General features: G+C 38.4%; 1 protein-coding gene across 9 annotated transcripts in view; it reads right to left on the bottom strand.

The window, feature by feature from the left end:
• SPAG9 (sperm associated antigen 9) overlaps positions 1-24744 on the bottom strand; it is a 150280-nt gene that overhangs the window by 86945 nt on the left and 38591 nt on the right. For 8 of the 9 annotated variants that reach the window (XM_019944358.3, XM_019944359.3, XM_019944361.3 and 5 more), the window contains exon 2: positions 16175-16295. In XM_019944358.3, the coding sequence (XP_019799917.1) occupies positions 16175-16295 (121 nt within the window). Of the gene's footprint in view, positions 1-9460; positions 9480-16174; positions 16296-24744 lie in introns of those variants that run through there. The other variant, XM_073797933.1, reaches the window with a different exon arrangement.

Here is a 24744-nt window from a genome sequence, read left to right as displayed (position 1 = left end):
TACAAAAATTTCTTAAATTTCTATTAATCACTCTGTCCCCTTAAGCATTTTGTATTATTTCTATCGATAATTCCTTAATCCTCCATTCACAGCTTTTTAATCCATTAGACTTAACGTTCTACTTATTTCCATTTGGCATCATAGTCTTACTTTCACCTCAAAAATAAACTTGATAAACTATCAACCCATTCTCTAATCAACCATTTCATATATTTACTAATCTCATATAAATTATCTATATCTGTATTATTTCTTAGCAAGCCTGTATCATACAAGAAAGGGCATTTAACACATGCAAACCACATATGGTTACATGTGACTTGCCCCTGACTGTTATTTTTTTCAATAGATTTTATTTTTTAGAGCAGTTGATGGTTCACAGAAAAAATGAAAGTACAGTTTCCATACACCCCTGCCGCCACACACCCATATCTTCCCCCACTATCTACATCCCACACCAGTGTGGTACATATATTACAGTCAGTAAACCTACACTGACACATCATAATCACCCAAACACTAAAGTTTACATCAGGATTAACTCTTTGTGTTGAATATTCTATAGATTTGGACACATACATAATGACATGTATCCACCATTACAGTTTCATACAGAGTAGTTTCATTGCCTTAAAAATCCTCTGTTTGCCACATATTCATCCCTCCCTCCCTCCCTCACTCCCGCCCACTGTCCATTTTAACCATGGTAACACTTATCTTTTTACTGTCTCTATAGTTTTGCCTTTTTCAGATTGGCTTCTTTTACTCTGCCATATCTTTTTGAGGTTCTTCCATGTGTTTTCAGGGCTTGATACATCACTGCTTTTAGCACTGAAAAATATTCCACTGTATGGATGCACCACAGTTTATTCCTGTTATTTTCATAAGTGCTACAGTCTTAAAACTAAAAGCCTGAAATGCTCATCATCTCATCTAAGCACTAAAGTTAATTTTCTTAATCTACAAATATTTTCAGTCAGTACTGCTGCATATTACAAACTTCTATGCTGACAGATGATTTCCATATTTTCACTGTTCTTAATACAAAATAAATCACAAGTACACTTAAATCAAGCTCTCTCTCAGCTTTCTGTATGAATACATGTTACCTATTACAGTATTCAACACAACTAATTTTATTTTTTAAGGCAGCAAAAGATCCAGGCTAAAAGTAGAACTGACAACACTGTACTTTACATCAGCCTATTAGTCTGATGCATCACTATTGTATTCTGATTTTCTCTCACCTGTAACTATGTTTTTAAGAATGTTCCACCCAAAAGCTGCAGAAACTGTGCACTCTCTTCAACTGCACATGAAACATTCTCCAGGATAGATCACGTGTTATGCCACAAAACAAGTCTCAGTAAACTTAAAAACACTGAAGTCGTATCAAGCCGCTTTTCCAACCACAGTGCTATGAGACTTGAAATCAACTACAAGAAAAAAACCACAAAAAATACAAACATGTGGAAGCTAAACAAATGCTACTAAGCAACCAATGGGTCAATGAAGAAATCAAAGAGGAAGTAATGAAAATGGAAACATAATATTCCAAGACCTGAAAATGGAAACATAACATTCCAAAATCTATGGGAGACAGCAAAAATAGTTCTAAGAGGGAAATTCAAGAAACAAGAAAAATCTCAAATAAACAATATAATCTTACACCTAAAGGAACTGGAAAAAGAAAAACAAAAACCAATGTGAAGAGAAAGAAGGAAATAATAAAGATTAGAGTGGTAATAGGGACCTTCAAGATGGCGGAGGAGTGAGACGTGGAGATCACCTTCCTCCCCACAAGTACATCTACATGTGGAACAACTCCTACAAAACACCTACTGAACGCTGGCAGAACACCTCAGATGTCCCCACGTCCCTGGGTAGGGCAAAAGAAGAAAAGGAAAAACAGAATAGGGACAAGACCTGCACCTCTGGGAAGGAACTGTGAAGGAGGAAAAGTTTCCACACACTAGGAAGCCACTTCATTGGCAGAGATGGGGGTGGGCGGGGGGAAGCTTTGGAACCACGGAGGAGAGCGCAGCAAAAGGGGTGCAGAGGGCAAAGCGGAGAGATTCCCGCAAAAGGGATCAGAGCTGACCAGCATTCACTAGCCTCAGAGACTTGTTTGCTCACTCGCCAGGGCGGCTGGGAGCTGAGGCTCCGGCTTCGGAGGTCAGATCCCAGGGAGAGGACTGCGGTTGGCTACGTGAACACAGCCTGAAAGGGGCTAGTGCGCCACAGCTAGCAGGGAGGGAGTCCGGGAAAAAGTCTGGAACTGCCTAAGAAGCAAGAGACCACTGTTTGGGGTGCGTGAGGAGAGGGGATTCAGAGCACCACCTAAACAAGCTCCAGAGATGGGCGCAAGACGCGGCTATGAGCTCGGACACCAGAGATGGGCATGAAATGCTAAGGCTGCTGCTGCAGCCACCAAGAAGCCTGTGTATAAGCACAGGTCACTATCCACACCTCCCCTCCTGGGAGCCTGTGTTGTCCGCCATGCCAGGGTCCCATGATCCACAGACAACTTCCCCAGGAGAACACACACCGTGCCTCAGGCTGGTGCAACGTCATGCCGTCCTCTGCCGCCACAGGCTCGCCCCGCATTCCATACCTCTCCCTCCCCAGAGCCTGAGTGAGCCAGAGCCCCCTAATCAGCTGCTCCTTTAACCCCGTCCTGTCTGGGCAGGGAACAGATGCCCTCTGGCGACCTACACACAGAGGCGGGGCCAAATCCAAAGGTGAACCCCAAGAGCTGTGTGAACAAATAAGAGAAACGGAAATTTCTCCCAAAAGCCTCAGGAGCAGCGGATTAAATCTCCACAATCAACTTGATGTACCTGCATCTGTGGAACACCTGAACAGACAACGAATCAACCCAACAGTGAGGCGGTGGACTTTGGGAGCAAGGATATATATATATATATTTTTTTACTTTTTCTCTTTTTGTGTGTATGTGTATGCTTCTTTGTGTGATTTTGTCTGTATAGCTTTGCTTTTACCATTTGTCCTAGGGTTCTGTCTGTCCGTTTTGTTTGTTTGATTTTTCTTTTCTTACTTTTTAATATTTTTTACTTTTAAGAATTATGTTTTATTTTATTCCATTTAAGGTTTTTCTTTCTTTTTTTATCCCTCTTCTTCTGAGCCATGTGACTGACAGGGTCTTGGTGCTCCGGCAGGGTGTCAGGCCTGTGCCTCTGAGGTGGGAGAGCCGAGATCAGGACATTGGTCCACCAGAGACCTCCCAGCTCCACGTAATATCAAATGGCGAAAGCTCTCCCACAGATCTCCATCTCGACGTTAAGACCAACCTCCACTCAACAACCAGCAAGGTACAGTGCTGGACACCCTATGCCAAACAACTAAGCAAGACAGGAACACACCACCACCCATTAGCAGAGAGGCTGCCTAAAATCATAATAAGTTCACAGACACCCCAAAACACACCACTGGACACGGTCCTGCTCACCAGAAAGACAAGGTCCAGCCTCATCCAGCAGAAAACAGGCACCAGTACCCTCAACCAGGAAGCCTACACAACTCACTGAACCAACATTTCGCACGGGGGGCAAACACCAAAGAAAGCAATGGGAACTACGAACCTGCAGCCTGCAAAAATGAGACCCCAAACAAAGTAAGTTAAGCAAAATGGGAAGACAGAGAAATACACAGCAGATGAAGCATCAAGGTAAAAAAACCCCACCAGACCAAACAAATGAAGAGGAAACAGGCAGTCTGCCTGAAAAAGAATTCAGAGTAATGATAGTAAAGATGATCCAAAATCTTGGAAATAGAATGGAGAAAATACAAGAAAAGTTTAACAAGGACCTAGAAGAACTAAAGAGCAAACAAACAATGATGAACAACACAATAAATGAAATTAAAAATTCTCTAGAAGGAATCAATAGCAGAATAACTGAGGCAGAAGAATGGATAAGTAACCTGTAAGATAAAATAGTGGAAATAACTACCACAGAGCAGCATAAAGAAAAAAGAATGAAAAGAATAGAGGACAGTCTCAGAGACCTCTGGGACAACATTAAATGCACCAACACTCGAATTATAGGGGTCCCAGAAGAAGAAGAGAAAAAAAAAAGGGACTGAGAAAATATTTGAAGAGATTATAGTTGAAAACTTCCCTAACATGGGAAAGGAAATAGTCAATCAACTCCAGAAAGCACACAGAGTCCCATACAGGATAAATCCAAGGAGAAACACACCAAGATACATATTAATCAAACTATCAAAAATTAAATACAAAGAAAAAATAGTAAAAGCAGCATGGGAAAAGCAACAAATAACATACAAGGGAATCCCCATAAGGTTAACAGCTGATCTTTCAACAGAAACTCTGCAAGCCAGAAGGGAGTGGCAGCACATATTTGAAGTGAAGAAAGGGAAAAACTGACAACCAAGATTACTCTACCCAGCAAGGATCTCATTCAGATTCGATGGAGAAATTAAAACCTTTACAGACAAGCAAAAGTTAACACAATTCAGCACCACCAAACCAGCTTTACACCAAATGCTAAAGGAACTTCTCTAGGCAGGAAACAGAAGAGAAGGAAAAGACCTACATTAACAAACCCAAAACAATTAAGAAAATGGTAAAAGGAACATACATACAGATAACTACCTTAAACGTAAATGGATTAAATGCTCCAACCAAAAGACATAGACTGGCTGAATGGATACAAAAACAAGACCGTATATATGCTGTCTACAAGAGACCCACTTCAGACCTAGGGACACATACAGACTGAAAGTGAAGGGATGGAAAAAGATATTCCATGCAAATGGAAACCAAAAGAAAGCTGGAGTAACAATTCTCATATCAGACAAAATAGACTTTAAAATAAAGACTATTACAAGAGACAAAGATGACACTACGTAATGATCGAGGGATCAATCCAAGAAGAAGATATAACAATTGTAAATATTTATGCACCCAAGATAGGAACATCTCAATACATAAGGCAAATGTTAACAGCCATAAAAGGGGAAATCGACAGTAACACAATCATAGTAGGAGACTTTAACACCCCACTTTCACCAATGGACAGATCATCCAAAATGAAAATCAATAAGGAAACACAAGCTTTAAATGATACATTAAACAAGATGGACTTAATTGATATTTATAGGACATTCCATTCAAAAACAACAGAATACACTTTCTTCTCAAGTGCTCATGGAACATAATCCAGGATAGATCATATCTTGGGCCACAAATCAAGCCCTGGTAAATTTGAGAAAACTGAAATCGTATCAGGTATCTTTTCCAACCACAACGCTATGAGGCCACAACAGTGAGAGGCCCGCGTACCGCAAAAAAAAAACCCAAAAAACACAAGGAGACATCATTTCATACCTGTGAGAATTGACTATTATCAAAAAGAAAAGAAATAAGTGTTGGAAAGGATGTGGAGAAAAGAGAACCCTTGTATACTGCTGATGGGAATGTAAATTGGTATAGCCACTATGGAAAACAGTATGGAGGTTCCCCAAAAAATAAAAAACAGAACTACCATACAATCCAGTAATTCAGTTATTAATACTTATCTCAAGATAATGAAAACACTAATTCCAAAAGGTATATGCACCCTAATGCCCATGGCAGCATTATTTACAGTAGCTAAGATATGGAAGCAACCTAAGTGCCCATTAGCAGATGAATGGATAAAGATGTGGCATATATATATATATATATATATATATATATATATATATATATATATGAATGAATGAAGTGGAATATTGCTCAGCCATAGAAAGAATGAAATCTTGCCATTTATGACAACATGAATGAACCTAAGAGGATATTACCCTAAGTGAAATAGACAGAGAAAGACAAGTACCGTATGATCTCACTTATATGTAGGATCTAAAAAACAAAAGAAATATAACAAAACAGAAATAGACTCTTAGATACAGAGAATAAACTACTGCTTGCCAGAGGGAAGGGTGGTAGCGGAGGAGTGAAATAAGTGAAGGGGATTAAGAGGTACAAACTTCCAGTTATAAAATAAATAAGTCATGGGGATGTAATTATAACAAAGAGAATATAGTCAATAATATTTTAATAAGTTTGTACGGTGACAGACAGTAACGACTTATAGTGGTGATCATTTTGTGATACATAAAAATATCAAATCATTATGCTGCACACCTGAAACTAATATATTTTAAGTCAATTATACTTCAAAATTAATGAAATGGTAATAAGCTTCTCTAGCATAAGTATTATATACTTCCATCTTCCTCTTCACTCCAGTACAACTACTTAGTCTACTTACTCGAGGCCCTAAAATAATTTATTTCTCTATCCCATTAAAATTAAATAGGTTTTGGGACTTCCCTGGTGGCAGAGGAGCTAAGAATCTACCTGCCAATGCAGGGGACATGGGTTCAATCCCTGGTCTGGGAAGATCTCACATGCCACGGAGCAACTAAGCCAGTGCACCACAACTACTAAGCCTGCACTCTAGAGCCCACAAGCCACAACTACTGAGCCTACACACCACAAATACTGAAGCCCGCACACCCTAGAGCCCATGTGCTGCAACTACTGAAGCCCGTGTGCCTAGAGCCCATGCTCTGCAACAAGAGAAACCACCGCAATGAGAAGCCCACGCACCGCAACAAAGAGTAGCCCCCACTCACTGCAACTAGAGAAAGCCTGTGTGCAGCAACAAAGACCCAACACAGACACACACACACACACACAAATTAAGTAGGTTTTTTCTTTTGTATAGTTACATCCAGATGTATTATACAAATCAAAACAAGACCACTAATATATTACCAGTTAACTAGTAGACAACCATATTCAAAAGAATATGATTCAAAGATAGTTCAAATATTAAGTTATCTACTTCTCCACTTATGAACTAGTAACTAGACACATCAGGATGCCAATGAGAAACCCAAGGGATATCTTCCCAAAGTGGTTGTTCACTGTATTCAACTCTACAAAACTAGGTAGGCTTTCAGACAGCCAAGGAAGAGTTTTGGTTGATTCTAGTTCTGAGACCAGCAGGATAAACAGGCAATTAAAGGGGTCGGGGGTGGCCATAAAATGTAGTATATATCCATATAATGGAGTATTATTCTTAAAAAGTCTTAAAAAGGAATTAAGTAACGATACACGCTAAAACGTAGATGAACCTTATGCTAAGCGAAAGAAGCCAGTCACAAAAGACCATATATTATATGATTTCAAATTCCAGAATAGGCAAATCCATAGAGACAGAAAGCAGATTAGTGGGTACTAAGGGCTGAGGGAAAACCAGGAACCATGAGTGCTAACAGGTATGGTGTTTCTTTTTGGAATGATGGTGTTCTAGAATTTGATGGTGATGATAGTCGTACAACTTTATGAATATACTAGAAACCACTGAATTGTATACTCTAAAATGGTGGATTTTATGGTATGGAAATTACATTTTTTTAAAGGGGCAGGAAGTGTCATTCAAAGTCTATTCCTTAACATAAGCATCGGAAAATTGCATCTCAATTTAACAGTAACCTATTTTTTTAAAGTAAAAGTCAGGAAGTTAAGGGAACAAAAAAGAAAATCTCAACACTTAGTAAATGTTTGTTGAATAAATGAATGAATATTCAGTGAAGAGTTTTAAAGCAATAATAAAAATTAAACCAGAGTAACCCTGAAGTTATTAAAAAATCAGATGAGAGTACAAATCATAAATGCTATATTTTCATTAAAGTTTCCTCACCTTCTCTTCCTCAGGTTATTCACAGTAGAAAGAATAGGCACATGATTGCTAAGCTTTAGTTACATTCCCTCCCTTGCCTCAACACTTGAGCAAAATCATGTACCACCTACTAAGGCTGTTAGGCTAAGGCAAAGACTAGCCGATACTAACCAAAGCAGTTTCTCTTTTTCTTGGGACACATAGCTAGACTATATATCCCAGCCTCTGTAAGTGAGCTTCTAACTGAGTTATATAGCCAATGAAGTAGAAGTGAAAGCTATGTGTGCTACTCCTAGGCCTGGCCCAATAAAAACCTTCCACACACAATCCTCCATTCTCTTTCCCCTTCCTCCAACTCAATGTAGGTATGACAAACTCAGAGCAAAGTTGGAAAGGGCCTGTGTCTCCAAAGGAGCCACCCATGTATCAGAAACATCCAATTTAAATTTCACATAGGGAGGAAATTCCCTGGCGGTCCAGTGGTTAAGACTCAGCATTTTCAGTGTTGTGGCCTGGGTTCAATCCCTGGTTTGGGAAGTAAGATCCTACAAGCCCCGCGCAGTGCAGCCAATCAATCAATCAATCAATATAAAGAAAGTAAGAAGTTTCACATGAACAAGAAATAACATAACATCTGAATCATTATATATGTCTTTTGCAGCTTGTTTGCTACAGCAACTAGAGTTACCTTAACTCATACATTAGCTTGTAAACACACAGTAAAAACCTTCTAAAAGGCATTCTAAATTATCAAAGGCGTGTCACTTCATGGTGCTTAAGAATAGTTTATATCTTTGTTATTCTGGATGATTTTCTGAATGTTGTTTTGGCCATTATTTTCTCCAACCTAACATCTCCAGCAAGTATCTTGACAGAAATTATCTATGTCTTCCCACATTTCATGTTTTCTTTATCTGTACTGTGATTCTGAATATTAGTATTATATTTTTAGGTATATGAGTTAACCACCAAGATCATATAAAACAAATTCAGAACCTCTCACTCTGTTCTTAAAATACTTACATCAGTACAACAACACAGTCAAGGGACTCAAGTTTTCTCAAGGCCTAAGTCACATGAGATGGTATAGTGTTTAACTGAAAAGTACCTTTAAATGCTGGGAAGAGCCTTATCTTCAAAGTCCTGTATGCCACCCAGTAATCAGTAAGGGGAAAAGAAAGAGAAGTAGAAGGGAAGGGAAAGTTGGGAAAGGAAGGCCCACCAGGGCAAAGATGGTAGACATCCCCCAAAACCTCAAGTATCATAAAGTTAACCTATACCTATACTGTTGTATTATATCTGAAATGTTTAAACAAGAAAAGATCGTTTCTTGTTTAATAGTTCCCATGTGAACCCAAACCTCAAAATGATCTCAGGAAAAATCCTCAAATCATATGATTTTACTCAAACTAGCTACAACCTGAGATTAACTTGAAATAAACAAGATTCTGCTCATCCTTCCTATTCCCAAACAACAGATAATCTGCCAATTTTTTTAAGCTGCTAATATTCTAGGGAGAAAAAAAAATCAAACAAATCAAGGCATTGAAAACAATAAGGGGGTGGGGGAAAGATAAAAGAAGAATCAAAAGACTAATTCAAAATGTTCCCCTTATAAAAGCTAATGAAGATACTTCAGCCTCATTTTAGATGCTCTTTCTTTCCATTCATCTTTCCAAAGAGCAAGAGGATATGATTAAGGCAGGAAGAGCCACCTGCTCTACCTGCTCAAAATCAGAGCTTACCTCCTTAGATTGATGGCCTTTGCCAAGTTTGGAACACCTTCCATCTCTGTTGTCTTCTGCCCCATCAGACTGCTGATAGGCCTATGGGGGGAAGAAAGAGAAACAGACCTTCTAGAATGCCATATCCAACTCGTTATTTGCCTTCTCAAAAGGAATCATCAGTTCTTACTAATCGAGGAAGGCAGATAATCCAACTGTTACTTGGCCTCAGAAGATTGACATTGGTCTTCCAGAAGCTTTCCTTAAACAAGTTAGCATCAAACGTCTCAACAGGTAAGCAAGCATCAAGTGCTCACTTAAGAGCAAATAAATCACAGACACAACCACATCAAAACAGCAATAAAAACCTCTGCTCTGCCAACTAAGTCCTTCACCATGTCCCTAAACTTAAAAAGATTTTTCAGACAGACATTATATGCCACCTAAAGTCTATGTAGGGAGAGTCTATGTTTTCCCTCAGCACATATTCCCATGTATCACCTTCACGGTCAAGAAATACTTCCTCATGATCAACCAAAAACAACAAATTCATTTTCTCTGATTTAATCTTCCAAATTTACAAAAAAACAACTTGGTATCTTCCTTACTCATTCCTTTGTTTGAAGAATAACCAAATCACTCATGTTTATTCTGTTCTCTAAGCTAAATCACCATCAATCCTCTAACTCTTACTCATAAAATTAATTTTCCATGAAACCTTTAGTTCTAGATATTAATTATGAACTACAACCTTAAGTTTCTTAGTAAACAACAGTAGACTTCAGAAATGAACAGTCCAAATACAGATAATAAAACATAAAACAGGTCTGAAGACCACATAGATATTACCTAATGAAGCAGAAGTAATAAAATGTTAGTGTTTGCATAAATTATCTTGTGCCCAATTATCTGCTTTCCCTCTCATACACAAGCTCTTTAAAAAAAAAATCCTTGGGCTTCCCTGGTGGCACAGTGGTTAAGAATCTGCCTGCCAATGCAGGGGACACGGGTTCGAGCCCTGGTCCGGAAAGATCCCACATGGTGCGGAGCAACTAAGCTCTGCCCCACAACTACTGAGCCTGCACTCTACAGCCCATAAGCCACAACTACTGAGCCCACGTGCCACAACTACTGAAGCTCACGTGCCTAGAGCCCATGCTCCGCAACAAAAGAAGCCACCGCAATGAGAAGCCCGCGCACTGCAAGGAAGAGTAGCCCCCACTCACAGCAACTAGAGAAAGCCCGCACGCAACAACAAAGACGCAACGCAGCCAAAAAAAAAAAAAAAAATCTTACATAAAGTTTATTAAATATATAGATATTCTTAATATCGCAAAGATATTAGATTCAAGTTAAATGAACTAAAAAACTTTCTATATAACAAATTTTATTTTTGTAACTTTTTAAAATAAGGAGATATAAATCTGAATCTCCTCAAGCTGCCTTAATAAGAAGTATGCTTTCAACAAAAATATAAATCATCAGTTGTCTACTTTCATCATTCTCAAAATAATGTAGAAAGGGACTGCCTCTTGACACGATAAAATTAAAATGATAGAAGTAACCTATTACAGTATTATGGAAATTCTGAGAGTATTAACATTCTTTGCCAATTGCAAAGTACAGTAAAGGAGTTAATAAAGCTTTTTATTTGCCTGAAGGTATTTTTTAAAATAACTTAAAAAATAGTGACAGAAAATATTTAGGCCCTCTCAACTATTAACTTTGGTGTGAAGCTACACCTGTTAACTGAAAAAGATTATTTTTCTTCTGTGTTGTGAAAATTCTCAATTTATCAATAACATCACTAACACAGCCCTTGCTTATAAATAACTCCCAAATCTGAAGTATGTTTTAAGCCATTTATTCCTTTAAAATTAAAAACATGTTTATGATTATACTACCTTCCCATTATTTTCCATTATTTTCTAATGGTGTGCTAATTCTTATGACCAAAAAGGAGAGTTTTCCATCTAATAACGTGTTTCAAGGTAAAGGCTTGAAGGTATTTTATTAGACTAAAATCTATACTAAGTTTAAAAAGCAAATGAATGTTATATGGGAGATGGGAAGTGTAGAAAGGTCAGAGTATAAAACTCTAGCACAAATGTCTTCAGGTGTCAAAAATATTTTTCCATTTAACTTATTTATTTATTTATTTGGCTGCATTGGGTCTTCATTGCTGCTTGCAGGCTTTCTCTAGTTGCAGCGAGCGGGGGCTACTCTTCGTTGCAGTGCTCAGGCTTCTCACTGTGGTGGCTTCTCTTGCTGCAGAGCACGGGCTCTAGGCGCACGGGCTTCCGTAGTTGTGGCTCGTGGGCTCCAGAGCACAGGCTCAGTATTTGTGACACATGGGCTTAGTTGCTCCGTGGCATGTGGCATCTTCCCGGACCAAGGCTCGAACCCGTGTCCCCTGCATTGGCAGGAGGATTCTTAACCACTGAGCCACTAGGGAAGTCCCCATTTAATTTTTAAAAATGGATTTTCATTCAAAGGAAGAAAGGGCAGATTCAGAGATTATTTAAGTAGCTTAAAATCACTGCCATCTAAATCTTGCCATCTTCTCCACAATTCAAGGAAAAGGTCATCTCTTATAAACTCAAGTAGCTTGAGGGCAACAGAATTTTCCCAAGAGAAAATCAAATAGATAATAAACGGTTTTCTACATCAGCTCTGGGTGTTAATATGTTGTAAATAATGATTCAAATTCATAAGTTATGATAAATAATGTGGAATTTGCTACTAATTCTTCCTTCCCCAATTCTGTTCATATAAAAAATGACCAAACACTACTAAATACCAAGAACCACTACAATGTTCATATTCCTTGCCCTACTTCTGTAACTATATCCTAAGAAAATTACCGAAAGAGGGCAATCTACAGGTGTGAAAAAATATTCACTGTAATATGATTCACTACACTGGAAAAAATGTCCAACCAACCAACAGAAATTTTTTGAGTTTTTAAAAAACTTCGCCTATATTTATTTTTACCAATTCATTCATTCCTTAATTCCACAAAGGATTTGAGATAGTTTACAAGAACATATCTTAACAATTCACTATATATGTATAAAATGTGGAACAGGAAAAAAACAATTTAAATATGCCACCCAAGTAAGGCCCAAACCAGTTGTTATGGTTGTACTTCAAAATTTGTTCTGAGTTTCTGAGTAGCCAAGTTAAAAAAACAAAGTAGCCATTAAATAATTCTCATTAGAGAAAAGGAGAAAGCACACACAGTTCCTCAGGGAAAACAAGAATTAATAGACGGCATAGCTTCTGGATGATGGGTGTTGACACATTTAAAAAATAAAGATTATACAATAAGGAAAACACTTATGATAATGTTAAAGGAAAGATGCAAAATTATATATACACTCTGCAGTGATATAAAAGCATGGTACATATGGAAAAGACAAGACGGTCATACACATAACCTTTTTCCCCACAAAACTATGATTTCTTTGACTGTAATGACCGCATCATATTCTTCTGTGCCAAAACCATGCCTAGAGGCTGAATGCTAGGCAGATAGTAGTAGTTTTTTTATTTTTAACATATTAAAATGTCTGTATTTACTTAAGATAGTATTTGGCTTACAAGAATAGAAATAATCAGTATATAACAGAAATAATGAATATGAAAAGTATTTTCTGATGAAAAACTCATTGCTGCCACACTATGAATGGCCAGGTTGACTGCTTACACCTTACATAGCTGAAAAGCACTAAGGGCCTCAATCCACAACTTCCTTATTCCACTCCACATATATTTCAGATTCTTCCTTAAGGCGTACAAGATGTTAACTACCAAGAAGTATTACTATTATACCCAGATAAGGAACAATATGTGGCCTTTTAAAAATTGCTTTATTTATGTTGGAAAAGCCAAAATAATTCTTATGTAGTTCAAATTTTGAAAAGAGAGCAACCAGATATCTCCAAAATCAAACATGACCATAAAATTATAATAAATTTTTTATATCATCAAAAATTTAAAAATCATACGACAACAACCTGATAGATTCCATACCATTAAAAGCTGTCAAGTGTGTTCTTTAATTCAGTTCCTATTTCTTGACTTTTCTTGCTTCTCAAATAGCAAGTAACTACAACCAAAATTTCCCCTTTTGACATAAGAAGTAGTCCCAAAGCAGAACTTGGACTTTCATTGTGGCTACTTCTTAAAAGGGATATGTGCCCTAAAACACATCAATCAGAAATGACAGTCTTTTAAAGTTAAAGACTCTAACACATTTATAAAAACAAACATGGAAATTGGACGATATTGTTATCATACGGCACTCAAAAAATAGTACTAAACACAAAAAACTGCACGCATCCTTCCTCTCTATAGGTATCATCATCAGTAATTTCTTTGGCCTTAAATGCTTATTTAAATACAGATGTTCAGAACACTAAAAAACACATTTAAAACATTTAAAAAGTTAAAAAAAATGTTGGGTTACAATAAATCTAATAAAAATCACTATACAGTCTTAAAAAACCAAAATTACAATATTAAAGTCCAGATATTCTGTATCCTATTATACAAAAAAAGAATTAATATACTCTGACATACATCCATTTCAATATGTTTTCATCTTTTAAAAAAATATATTCCCAGTCCCGTTTTTCCAATAGGATAGGGCACTGATGATACTTAAAGATTACCTCCTACCGCCACCTTTTTAAAAAATAAAGGGGCTTTGATTCATATTGGAGATCTGGGGAAGGGAAAACTAAGGTGGTAAAATGAAAAAAGTCAACCTATTTCCACCCCACCCCTCCCAATTTTTTTCAGATGTTTAAAATGTGGTAAAATAAAGACTCAGAAGAAAAATTTTAGATATATTTAGATTTCATATTATATTCATTTAGAAAAAAATAGAAGAGCGAGGAAAACAATTAGATGGAAAAGAGAAAAAGATTCCAAGGTATCAAAGGAGAAGGGAGTAAGTTTCAAAGCATTATAGCCTTAGCTCATGGACCAAGAGACTATCAGCTTTGTGCATCTCAACGGTCAATTCTGATTAATCACAGTTTTAAGTTCTTTAACTGTTACTTAGACAACAAGATTTATTTCAAAATGGAGTAACAGGGGGAAAAACGGGGATAGCAGACATCCAGGGGGAGAAATTCTTGAGAGAATATTGTATTAATAACAAAAAAAAAGTTCTCATATCAAATATAGCTCAAGACCATATCCAATACTTGGTGATTAATTTACTCATCCCTTCCACAGAGAATTATCAATTATTTTTAAATGACACCTTATTTTTAAAAAATTATCTTGAATTAAAAATAGGATACATGGTAATCAATACTTCTGAAAGAGAAATGAGAGAATGGACACCAAAGAACATGACAATTCCAAAAAAGGTAGGTATGACTCACTGGACTGGAAAACAATCTTAATTTAAAAAGCTACTGTATCAAGTACAAGGTAATTCTTCCTTTAATATTTCCTATCATAGAAGCAGATTATTTAGTGCATCAAAAGATTCTAGAAAAGGAGTTCCTTTCTAAGTCAAAAGAAAATTTCCTTATCCAAAACTTGATACTCCTCAGAAGTCAAGAGGTAAACGTACTTGGTACAAGAATGAGGTTGGTTCTGTCAAAACTGCACCTTTAGTGTTTTGTTCTAAAATACTATAGTCCCTGATATGAAAACGCAATCAAGTTAGGATTCACTGTTAACAAAGGCAGGGTACAGCACTCTAGGTATCTACACACCTAAAAGAACAAAGACATGACACATGGCTCATTTTGTCTCACTCTGGTGGCCTTCCATTACCAAATATCCATTGGCTCCCTTCCATGACATCTGCTTAATAGCCATTTGAGTTCTCCTTGAATTCTAGAATGCCTAAACTCCAGATTCCCAGTGATTCTAGGTTTTAGCTCTATTGGACTCTTCCAGAGTCCTAAAGGGAGCAGCCAGTTATCATACACACTCTAAGCCTGGTAGTGAAGGTTATCCTTCATGAATGCCAGTCCTTTTACAGCAGGTGTCACTATGTAACCTTCATGGGTGGTGTGGGAAGAGTAACTGCGGGCCATCTAGAAGTTTACAATCCTGGGAGGGAAAACTGGAGAGTGATCTGCCTGAATCAAACATGAAAATATGCCATAAAGTTTCTTTTTTGAATTTTGACTTAATTAGGTCCACTTTCATTAGACAAAAAGGGGAAGAAGTCCTTGGAATTTGAAACAATAACTATATTTGAATCAAGAATATATGAAATTATATTAAAAATGAAATGGTTCTGAAAAATGTCGTTCTAGTCCCCTCAATGTCCTCGGTTTTCCATAGAAAGGAATGAAAAAGAATTCAGTAATTTTTTTATACATACTTCAAAGTTTCTCTTACATTTTTAAATTTCAAAGCAACACAGAAACCAATGGAACTTTGTGTAACTGATCAAAATTTGAAGAAATGATTCACATGTACACACCCCAGAATCCTGCACGATGGATACAGCATAATGTTAACTACTATACAATGTAAGCTACAAACAAAAGCTGAGAGCTAAATTGAAGAAGCGAGTCCTATAGGTGTCTGACTTAGTCATTTCTGCAGACATGGGTACCACATGAAAATGTGAACAAAAAAGAATAAACCAAGCTCCCAGGTCTCACTTTTGAGGGTGGGGTGACAATTCCAAGCATATCTGGAACTGTACTCAAATGTCAGGATGAGTCATTCCACTCTTTAACATATTTTACTTACTCTGGTCAGCATAGTTTTTGGCCTTGAGTTCAAGTTGTCTTGTTTGAGATTCTAAAGATTCCACTCTGGTCTGTAAATCCTTTTTTTCCTGTTCTTGAGAGTCTTCAAATTCAATGAATTTCTAATAAAGAAGAAAAATACATTATTTTCATTAGATAAATGAAACATTTTTAACATTATAAGCCCCTGTGTTTCTTGGTATCAAGAATCACAACTTGGCATTAACTACTCAAGAAGATCTCAGAATCATGAACTTAGGTTGATTTTTAGTTTCTCTATAAAAATTAAGGTTTACGGGACTTCTCAGGGGGTCCAGTGGTTGAGACTCCGTGCTTCCATTGCAGGGGACACGGGTTCGATCCGTGGTCAAGGGAACTAAGATCCCACATGCCACACAGCACGGTCAAAAAATTAAAAAAAAAAAAAAAGTAATAATTAAGGTTTAAAATCTCCAAATATAGAAGGGAAAAGATGACAAAATAATATTTATGAAAGTGTTTCCACTTCATTATAACAGGCATTCCAAAGAAAATACATAGAGATTGGTTCAAGATGGTGGAGTAGAAGGACATGCTCTCACTCCCTCTCACAAGAACACCACAATCACAACTAACTGCTGAACAATCATCGACAGGAAGACACTGGAACTCACCAAAAAAGATACCCCACATCCAAAGACAAAGGAGAAGCCACAATGAGACGGTAGGAGGGGCACAATCACAGTAAAATCAAATCCCATAACTGCTGGGTGGGTGACTCACAGACTGGAGAACACTTAGACCACAGAAGTCCACCCACTGGAGTGAAGGTTCTGAGCCCCACGTCAGGCTTCCCAACCTGGGGGTCCGGCAACGGGAGGAGGAATTCCTAGAGAAACAGACTTTGAAGCCTAGTGGGATCTGATTGCAGGACTTCGACAGGACTGGGGGAAACAGAGACTCCACTCTTGGAGGGCACACACAAAGTAGTGTGTGCATCGAGACCCAAGGGAAGGAGCAGTGACCCCAGGGGAGACTGAACCAGACCTACCTGGTAGTGTTGGAGGGGCTCCTGCAGAGGCGGGGGGTGGCTGTGTGTCACCGTGAGGACAAGGACACTGGCAGCAGAAGTTCTGGGAAGTACTTCTTGGCGTGAGCCCTCCCAGAGTCTGCCCTTAGCCCCACCAAAGAGCCCGGGTATGCTCCAGTGTTGGGTCGCCTCAGGCCAAACAACCAACAGGGAGGGAACCCAGCCCCACCCATCAGCAAACAAGTGGATTAAAGTTTTACTGAGCTCTGCCCAGCAAAGCAACAGCCAGCTCTACCCACCACCACTCCCTCCCATCAGGAAACTTGCACAAGCCTCTTAGATAGCCTCATCCACTAGAGGGCAGACAGGAGAAGCAAGAAGAACTACAATCCTGCAGCCTGTGGAACAAAAACCACATTCACAGAAAGGTAGACAAGATGAAAAGGCAGAGGGCTATGTACCAGATGAAGGAACAAGATAAAACCCCAGAAAAACAACTAAATGAAGTGGAGATAGGCAACCTTCCAGAAAAAGAATTCAGAATAATGATAGTAAAGATGATCCAGGACCTTAGAAAATGAATGAAGGCAAAGATCGAGAAGATGCAAGAAATGTTTAACAAAGATCTAGAAGAATTAAAGAACAAACAAGCAGAGATGAACAACACAATAACTGAAATGAAAAATACACTAGAAGGAATCAATAGCAGAATAACTGAGGCAGAAGAACGGATAAGTGACCTGGAAGACAGAATGATGGAATTCACTGCTGCGGAACAGAATGAAGAAAAAAGAATGAAAAGAAATGAAGACAGCCTAAGAGACCTCTGGGACAACATTAAACGCAACAACATTCGCATTATAGGGGTCCCAGAAGGAGAAGAGAGAGAGAAAGGACCCAAGAAAATATTTGAAGAGATTATAGTCGAAAACTTCCCTAACATGGGAAAGGAAATAGCCACCCAGGAAATAGTCCAGGAAGTGCAGAGAGACCCATACAGGACAAACCCAAGGAGAAACACGTCGAGACACATAGTAATGAAATTGGCAAAAATTAAAGGCAAAGAAAAATTACTGAAACCAGCAAGGGAAAAACGACAAATAACATAAAGGGAACTCCCATAAGGTTAACAGCTGATTTCTCAGCAGAAACTCTACAAGCCAGAAGGGAGTGGCATGATATACTTAAAGTGATGAAAGGGAAGAACCTACAACCAAGATTACTCTACCCGGCAAGGATCTCATTCAGATTCAATGGAGAAATCAAAAGCTTTACAGACAAGCAAAAGCTAAGAGAATTCAGCACCACCAAACCAGCTCTACAACAAATGCTAAAGGAACTTCTCTAAGTGAGAAACACAAGAGAAGAAAAGGACCTACAAAAACAAACCCAGGGCTTCCCTGGTGGCGCAGTGGTTCAGAATCTGCCTGCCAATGCAGGGGACACGGGTTCGAGCCCTGGTCTGAGAAGATCCCACATGCCGCGGAGCAACTGGGCCTGTGAGCCACAATTACTGAGCCTGCGCGCCTGAAGCCTGTGCTCTGCAACAACAGAGGCCGCGATAGTGAGAGGCCTGCGCATCGCGATGAAGAGTGGCCCCCGCTTGCCACAACTAGAGAAAGCCCATGCACAGAAACGAAGACCCAACACAGCCATAAATAAATAAATAAATACATTAAAAAAAAAAAAAACCCAAAACAATTAAGAAAATGGTAATAGGAACATACATATCGATAATTACCTTAAATGTGAACGGATTAAATGCTTCAACCAAAAGACACAGGCTGGCTGAATGGATTCAAAAATAAGACCCATATATATGCTGTCTACAAGAGACCTATTTCAGACCTAGGGACACATTCAGACTGAAACTGAGGGGATGGAAAAAGATATTCCATGCAAATGGAAATAAAAAGAAAGCTGGGGCTTCCCTGGTGGCGCAGTGGTTGAGAGTCCGCCTGCTGATGCAGGGGACATGGGTTCGTGCCCCGGTCTGGGAAGATCCCATATGCCGTGGAGCGGCTAGGCCCGTGAGCCGTGGCCGCTGAACCTGCCCGTCTGGAGCCTGTGCTCCGCAACGGGAGAGGCCACAGCAGTGAGAGGCCCGCATACCACAAAAAAAAAAAAAAAAAAAAAAGAAAGCTGGAGTAGCAATACTCATATCAGATAAAATAGACTTTAAAATAAAGAATGTTACAAAAGACAAGGAAGGACACTACGTAATGATCAAGGGATCAATCCAGGAAGAAGATATAACAATTATAAATACATATGCACCCAACACAGGAGCACCTCAATATATAAGGCAACTGCTAACGACTCTAAAAGAGGAAATCGACAATAACACAATAATAGTGGGGGACTTTTAACACCTCACTAACACCACTGGACAGATCACCCAAACAGAAAATTAATAAGGAAACACAAGCTTTAAATGACACAATAGACTAGATACATTTAATTGATATTTATAGGACATTCCATCCAAAAAGAGCAGATTACACTTTCTTCTCAAGTGTGCATGGGACATTCTCCGGGATAGATCATATCTTGGGTCACAAATCAATTCAAAAAAACTGAAATCATATCAAGCATCTTTTCTGACCACAACGCTACGAGATTAGAAGTGAATTACAGGGAAAAAAAAACGTAAAAAACACAAACACATGGAGGCTAAACAATACGTTACTAAATAACCAAGAGATCACTGAAGAAATCAAAGACGAAATCGAAAAATACCTAGAGACAAATGACAATGAAAACACGATGATCCAAAACCTATGGGATGCAGCAAAAGCAGTTCTAAGAGGGAAGTTTATGGCTATACAAGCCTACCTCACAAAACAAGAAACATCTCAAATAAACAATCTAACGTTATATCTAAAGGAACTAGAGAAAGAAGAACAAACAAAACCCAAAGTTAGAAGGAAAGAAATCATAAAGATCAGAGCAGATATAAATGAAATAGAAACAAAGAAAAGAACAGCAAAGATCAATAAAACTAAAAGCTGGTTCTTTGAGAAGATAAACTTGATAAACCATTAGCCAGACTCAACAAGAAAAAGAGGGAGTGGACTCAAATCAATAAAATTAGAAATGAAAACGGAGAAGTTACAATGGACACCGCAGAAATACAATCATCCTAAGAGACTACTACAAGCAACTCTATGCCAATAAAATAGACAACATGGAAGAAATGGACAAATTTTTAGAAAGGTATAACCTTCCGAGACTGAACCAAGAAGAAACAGAAAATATGAACAGACCAATCACAAATAATGAAATTGAAACTGTGATTAAAAATCTTCCAACAGGGCTTCCCTGGTGGTGCAGTGGTTGAGAGTCCGCCTGCCAATGCAGGGGACACGGGTTCGTGCCCCGGTCCGGGAAGATCCCACATGCCACGGAGCGGCTGAGCCCGTGAGCCATGGCCGCTGAGCTTGCGAGTCCGGAGCCTGTGCTCCACAACGGGAGAGGCCACAACAGTGAGAGGCTCGCATACAGAAAAAAAAAAAAAAAATCTTCCAACAAACAAAAGCCCAGGACCAGATGGCTTCACAGGTGAATTCTATCAAACATTTAGAGAAGAGCTAACACCCATCCTTCTCAAACTCTTCCAAAAAATTGCAGAGGAAGGAAAACTTGCAAACTCATTCTATGAGGCCACCATCACCCTGATACCAAAACCAGACAAAGATACTACAAAATAAGAAAATTACAGACCAATATCACTGATGAATATAGATGCAAAAATTCTCAACAAAATACTAGCAAACAGAATCCAACAACACATTAAAAGGGTCATACACCATGATCAAGTGGGATTTATCCCAGGGATGCAAGGATTCTTCAATATATGCAAATCAATGTGATACACCAAATTAACAAATTGAAGAATAAAAACCATATGATCATCTCAATAGATGCAGAAAAAGCTTTCGACAAAATTCAACACCCATTTATGATAAAACCTCTCCAGAAAGTGGGCATAGAGGGAACCTACCTCAACATAATACAGGCCATATATGACAAATCCACAGCAAACATCATTCTCAATGGTGAAAAACTGAAAGCATTTCCTCTAAAATCAGGAAAAAGAGAAGGATGTCCACTCTCACCACTATTATTCAACATAGTTTTGGAAGTCCTAGCCATGGCACTCAGAGAAGAAAAAGGAATAAAAGAAATACAAGTTGGAAAACTTGAAGTAAAACTGTCACTGTTTGCAGATGACATGATACTATACATAGAGAATCCTAAAGATGCCACCAGAAAACTACTAGAGCTAATCAATGAATTTGGTAAAGTTGCAGGATACAAAATTAATGCACAGGGCTTCCCTGGTGGCGCAGTGGTTGAGAGTCGCCTGCCGATGCAGGGGACACGGGTTCGTGCCCCGGTCCAGGAGGATCCCACATGCCGCAGAGCGGCTGGGCCCGTGAGCCAAGGCCGCTGAGCCTGCGCGTCCGGAGCCTGTGCTCCACAACGGGAGAGGCCACAACAGTGAGAGGCCTGCGTACCATAAAAAAAAAATTAATGCACAGAAATCTTTTGCATTCCTATACACTAATGATGAAAAATCTGAAAGAGAACTTAAGGAAACACTCCCATTTACCCTTGCAACAAAAGAATAAAACACCTAGGAATAAACCTACCTAGGGAGACAAAAGACCTGTATGCAGAAAACTATAAAACACTGATAAAAGAAATTAAAGAGGATACCAACAGATGGAGAGATATACCATGTTCTCGGATTGGAAGAATCAATATTGTGAAAATGACTATACTACCCAAAGCAATCTACAGATTCACTGCAATCCCTATCAAATTACCAATGGCATTTTTCACAGAACTAGAACAAAAAATCTTAAAGTTTGTATGGAGACACAAAAGACCCCGAATAGCCAAAGCAGTCTTGAGGGAGAAAAACGGAGCTGGAGGAATCAGACTCCCTGACTTCAGACTATACTACAAAGCTACAGTAATCAAGACAATATGGTACTGGCACAAAAACAGAAATATATATCAATGGAACAGGATAGAAAGCCCAGAGATAAACCCATGCACCTATGGTCAACTAATCTATGACAAGGAGGCAAGCATATACAATGGAGAAAAGACAGTTTCTTCAATAAGTGGTGCTGGGAAAACTGGACAGCTACATGTAAAAGAATGAAATTAGAACACTCCCTAACACCATACACAAAAATAAACTCAAAATGGATTAGAAACCTAAATGTAAGACCGGACACTATAAAACTCTTAGAGGAAAACAAAGGAAGAACATTCTTTGACATAAATCACAGCAAGATCCTTTTTGACCCACCTCCTAGAGTAATGGAAATAAAAACAAAAATAAACAAATGGGACCTAATGAAACTTAAAAGCTTTTGCAAAGCAAAGGAAACTACAAACAAGATGAAAAGACAACCCTCAGAATGGGAGAAAATATTTGCAAACAAATCAACGGACAAAGGATTAATCTCCAAAACATACAAAGAGTTCATGCAGCTCAATATTAAAAAAACGAACAACCCAATCAAAAAATGGGCAGAAGACCTAAAGAGACATTTCTCCAAAGAGGACATACAGATGGCCAAGAAGCACATGAAAAGCTGCTCAACATTACTAATTATTAGAGAAATGCAAATCAAAACTACAGTGAGGTTATCACGTCACACCAGTTAGAATGGGCATCATCAAAAATCTACAAACAACAAATGCCGGAGAGGGCGTGGAGAAAAGGGAACCCTGCTGCACTGTTGGTGGGGATGTAAATTGGTACAGCCACTATGGAGAACAGTATGGAGGTTCCTTAAAAAACTAAACAGAATTACCATATGACCCAGCAATCCCACTACTGGGCATATACCCAGAGAAAACCATAATTCAAAAAGACACATGCACCCCAATGTTCACTGCAGCACCATTTACAATAGCCAGGTCATGGAAGCAACCTAAATGCCATCGACAGACGAATGGATAAAGACAATGTGGTACATATATGCAATGGAATATTACTCAGCCATAAACAGGAACGAAATTGGGTCATTTGTTGAGACGTGGATGGATCTAGAGACTGTCATACAGAGTGAAGTCAGTCAGAAAGAGAAAAACAAATATCGTATATTAACACATATATGTGGAACCTAGAAAAACGATACAGATGAACCGGTCTGCAGGGCAGAAATAGAGACACAGATATAGAGAACAAAAGTATGGACACCAAGCAGGGAAAGCAGCGGAGGGGTGGGGGAGTAGTGTGATGAATTGGGAGACTGGGATTGACATGTATACACTGAGGTGTATAAAATGGATGACTAATTAAGAACCTGCTCTATAAAAAAAAAATTAAATTTTTAAAAAAGTGGAATTACTGTGTTAAAAAAATACATATACCTACTCCAAATATACAAATCCTTTAACTTAACTAGTATACTTACATATTCATCTGAGTTCAATACATAATTTTTTACATAATTTTGTATATAATATGTAAAAGAGAAAACTAAAGGATGGAATGTCAATAAATATATTTAAACGATTATTTGATTAGTGAACAGTCTTCTAAATTACCTGAATCATGTGCTAGAAATATCTCCACCAGTCAAATTTAATTTATTAAAATCATTCTCATCATGGAGAGATTATCAATAAATCTCAGTCTTCACCTTGTTTTTTAAATTGTTTTATCTGCATCACTTGACAACTGATCACTCGCTCCTCCTTAAAACTTTTTTTTCTCCCAGTTGGGTTTTTTCCTTGTTTTCCTTCCACTTTGCTGGCTGCTCCTTCTTGGTCTTTGTTTGTTCTTCCTCTTGTCCCCACCTTCTTAACACTGGCAAGCTCAGTCCCTGGACAACTCTTTCTCTTCATTGTTTATTCTTATTCCCTGTGATCTCATCCAGTTTCAAAACTTTAAATACTAAATGAATGCTGACAACCTCCAAATTTCTAGCCCAGCCTCTAGCCCAGACCTGAATTCCAGATTTGTAATGTCCAGTTGCCTTCTGGACAACTCCATCTGAATGTCTAATAAGAACCTTAAACTTAATATGTCAAAGCCTGCTCCTCCTGGTCTTACCTAGCTCATTAAGTTACTGTGGTCAGTTGCTCAGGCCCAAAATTCTACTCATTCTCTAATACGTGATATCCAATTCAACAGCAAATCTACCTTCAGATCTGACCACTTTTCATCATCTCCATCACCATCCTGGTCTGTGCCACCATTATCTATTGCCTGGATTAGTGCAGTAGCAATAGCCTCCTAACCGGCCTCCTTACTTCCACCCTTGTACCTCTACAATGCATTTTCCATACAGTAGTTAGGGTGACCCTTTTTAAAAATCAGATCAGTGTACTCTTCTGCTTGAAATCCTCTGATTGCTTGCATTCTCCCAAAGTCCTTACCAGAGACCCCCCAGGATGAATACAATCTATCATCTTCTTACTTCTTTGACATCATCTTCTACTACTCTTCCCCCAGATATCCAAATGGCTTGCTCATCCTCACCTCCTTAACATCTTTGTTCAAATGTCAGTTTTTACTAAGACTTTTTTTG

The sequence above is a fragment of the Tursiops truncatus genome, chromosome 20 (assembly GCF_011762595.2).
Source record: "Tursiops truncatus isolate mTurTru1 chromosome 20, mTurTru1.mat.Y, whole genome shotgun sequence".
NCBI lineage: Eukaryota > Metazoa > Chordata > Mammalia > Artiodactyla > Delphinidae > Tursiops > Tursiops truncatus.
This window is presented reverse-complemented; position numbering and strand designations above follow the sequence as displayed.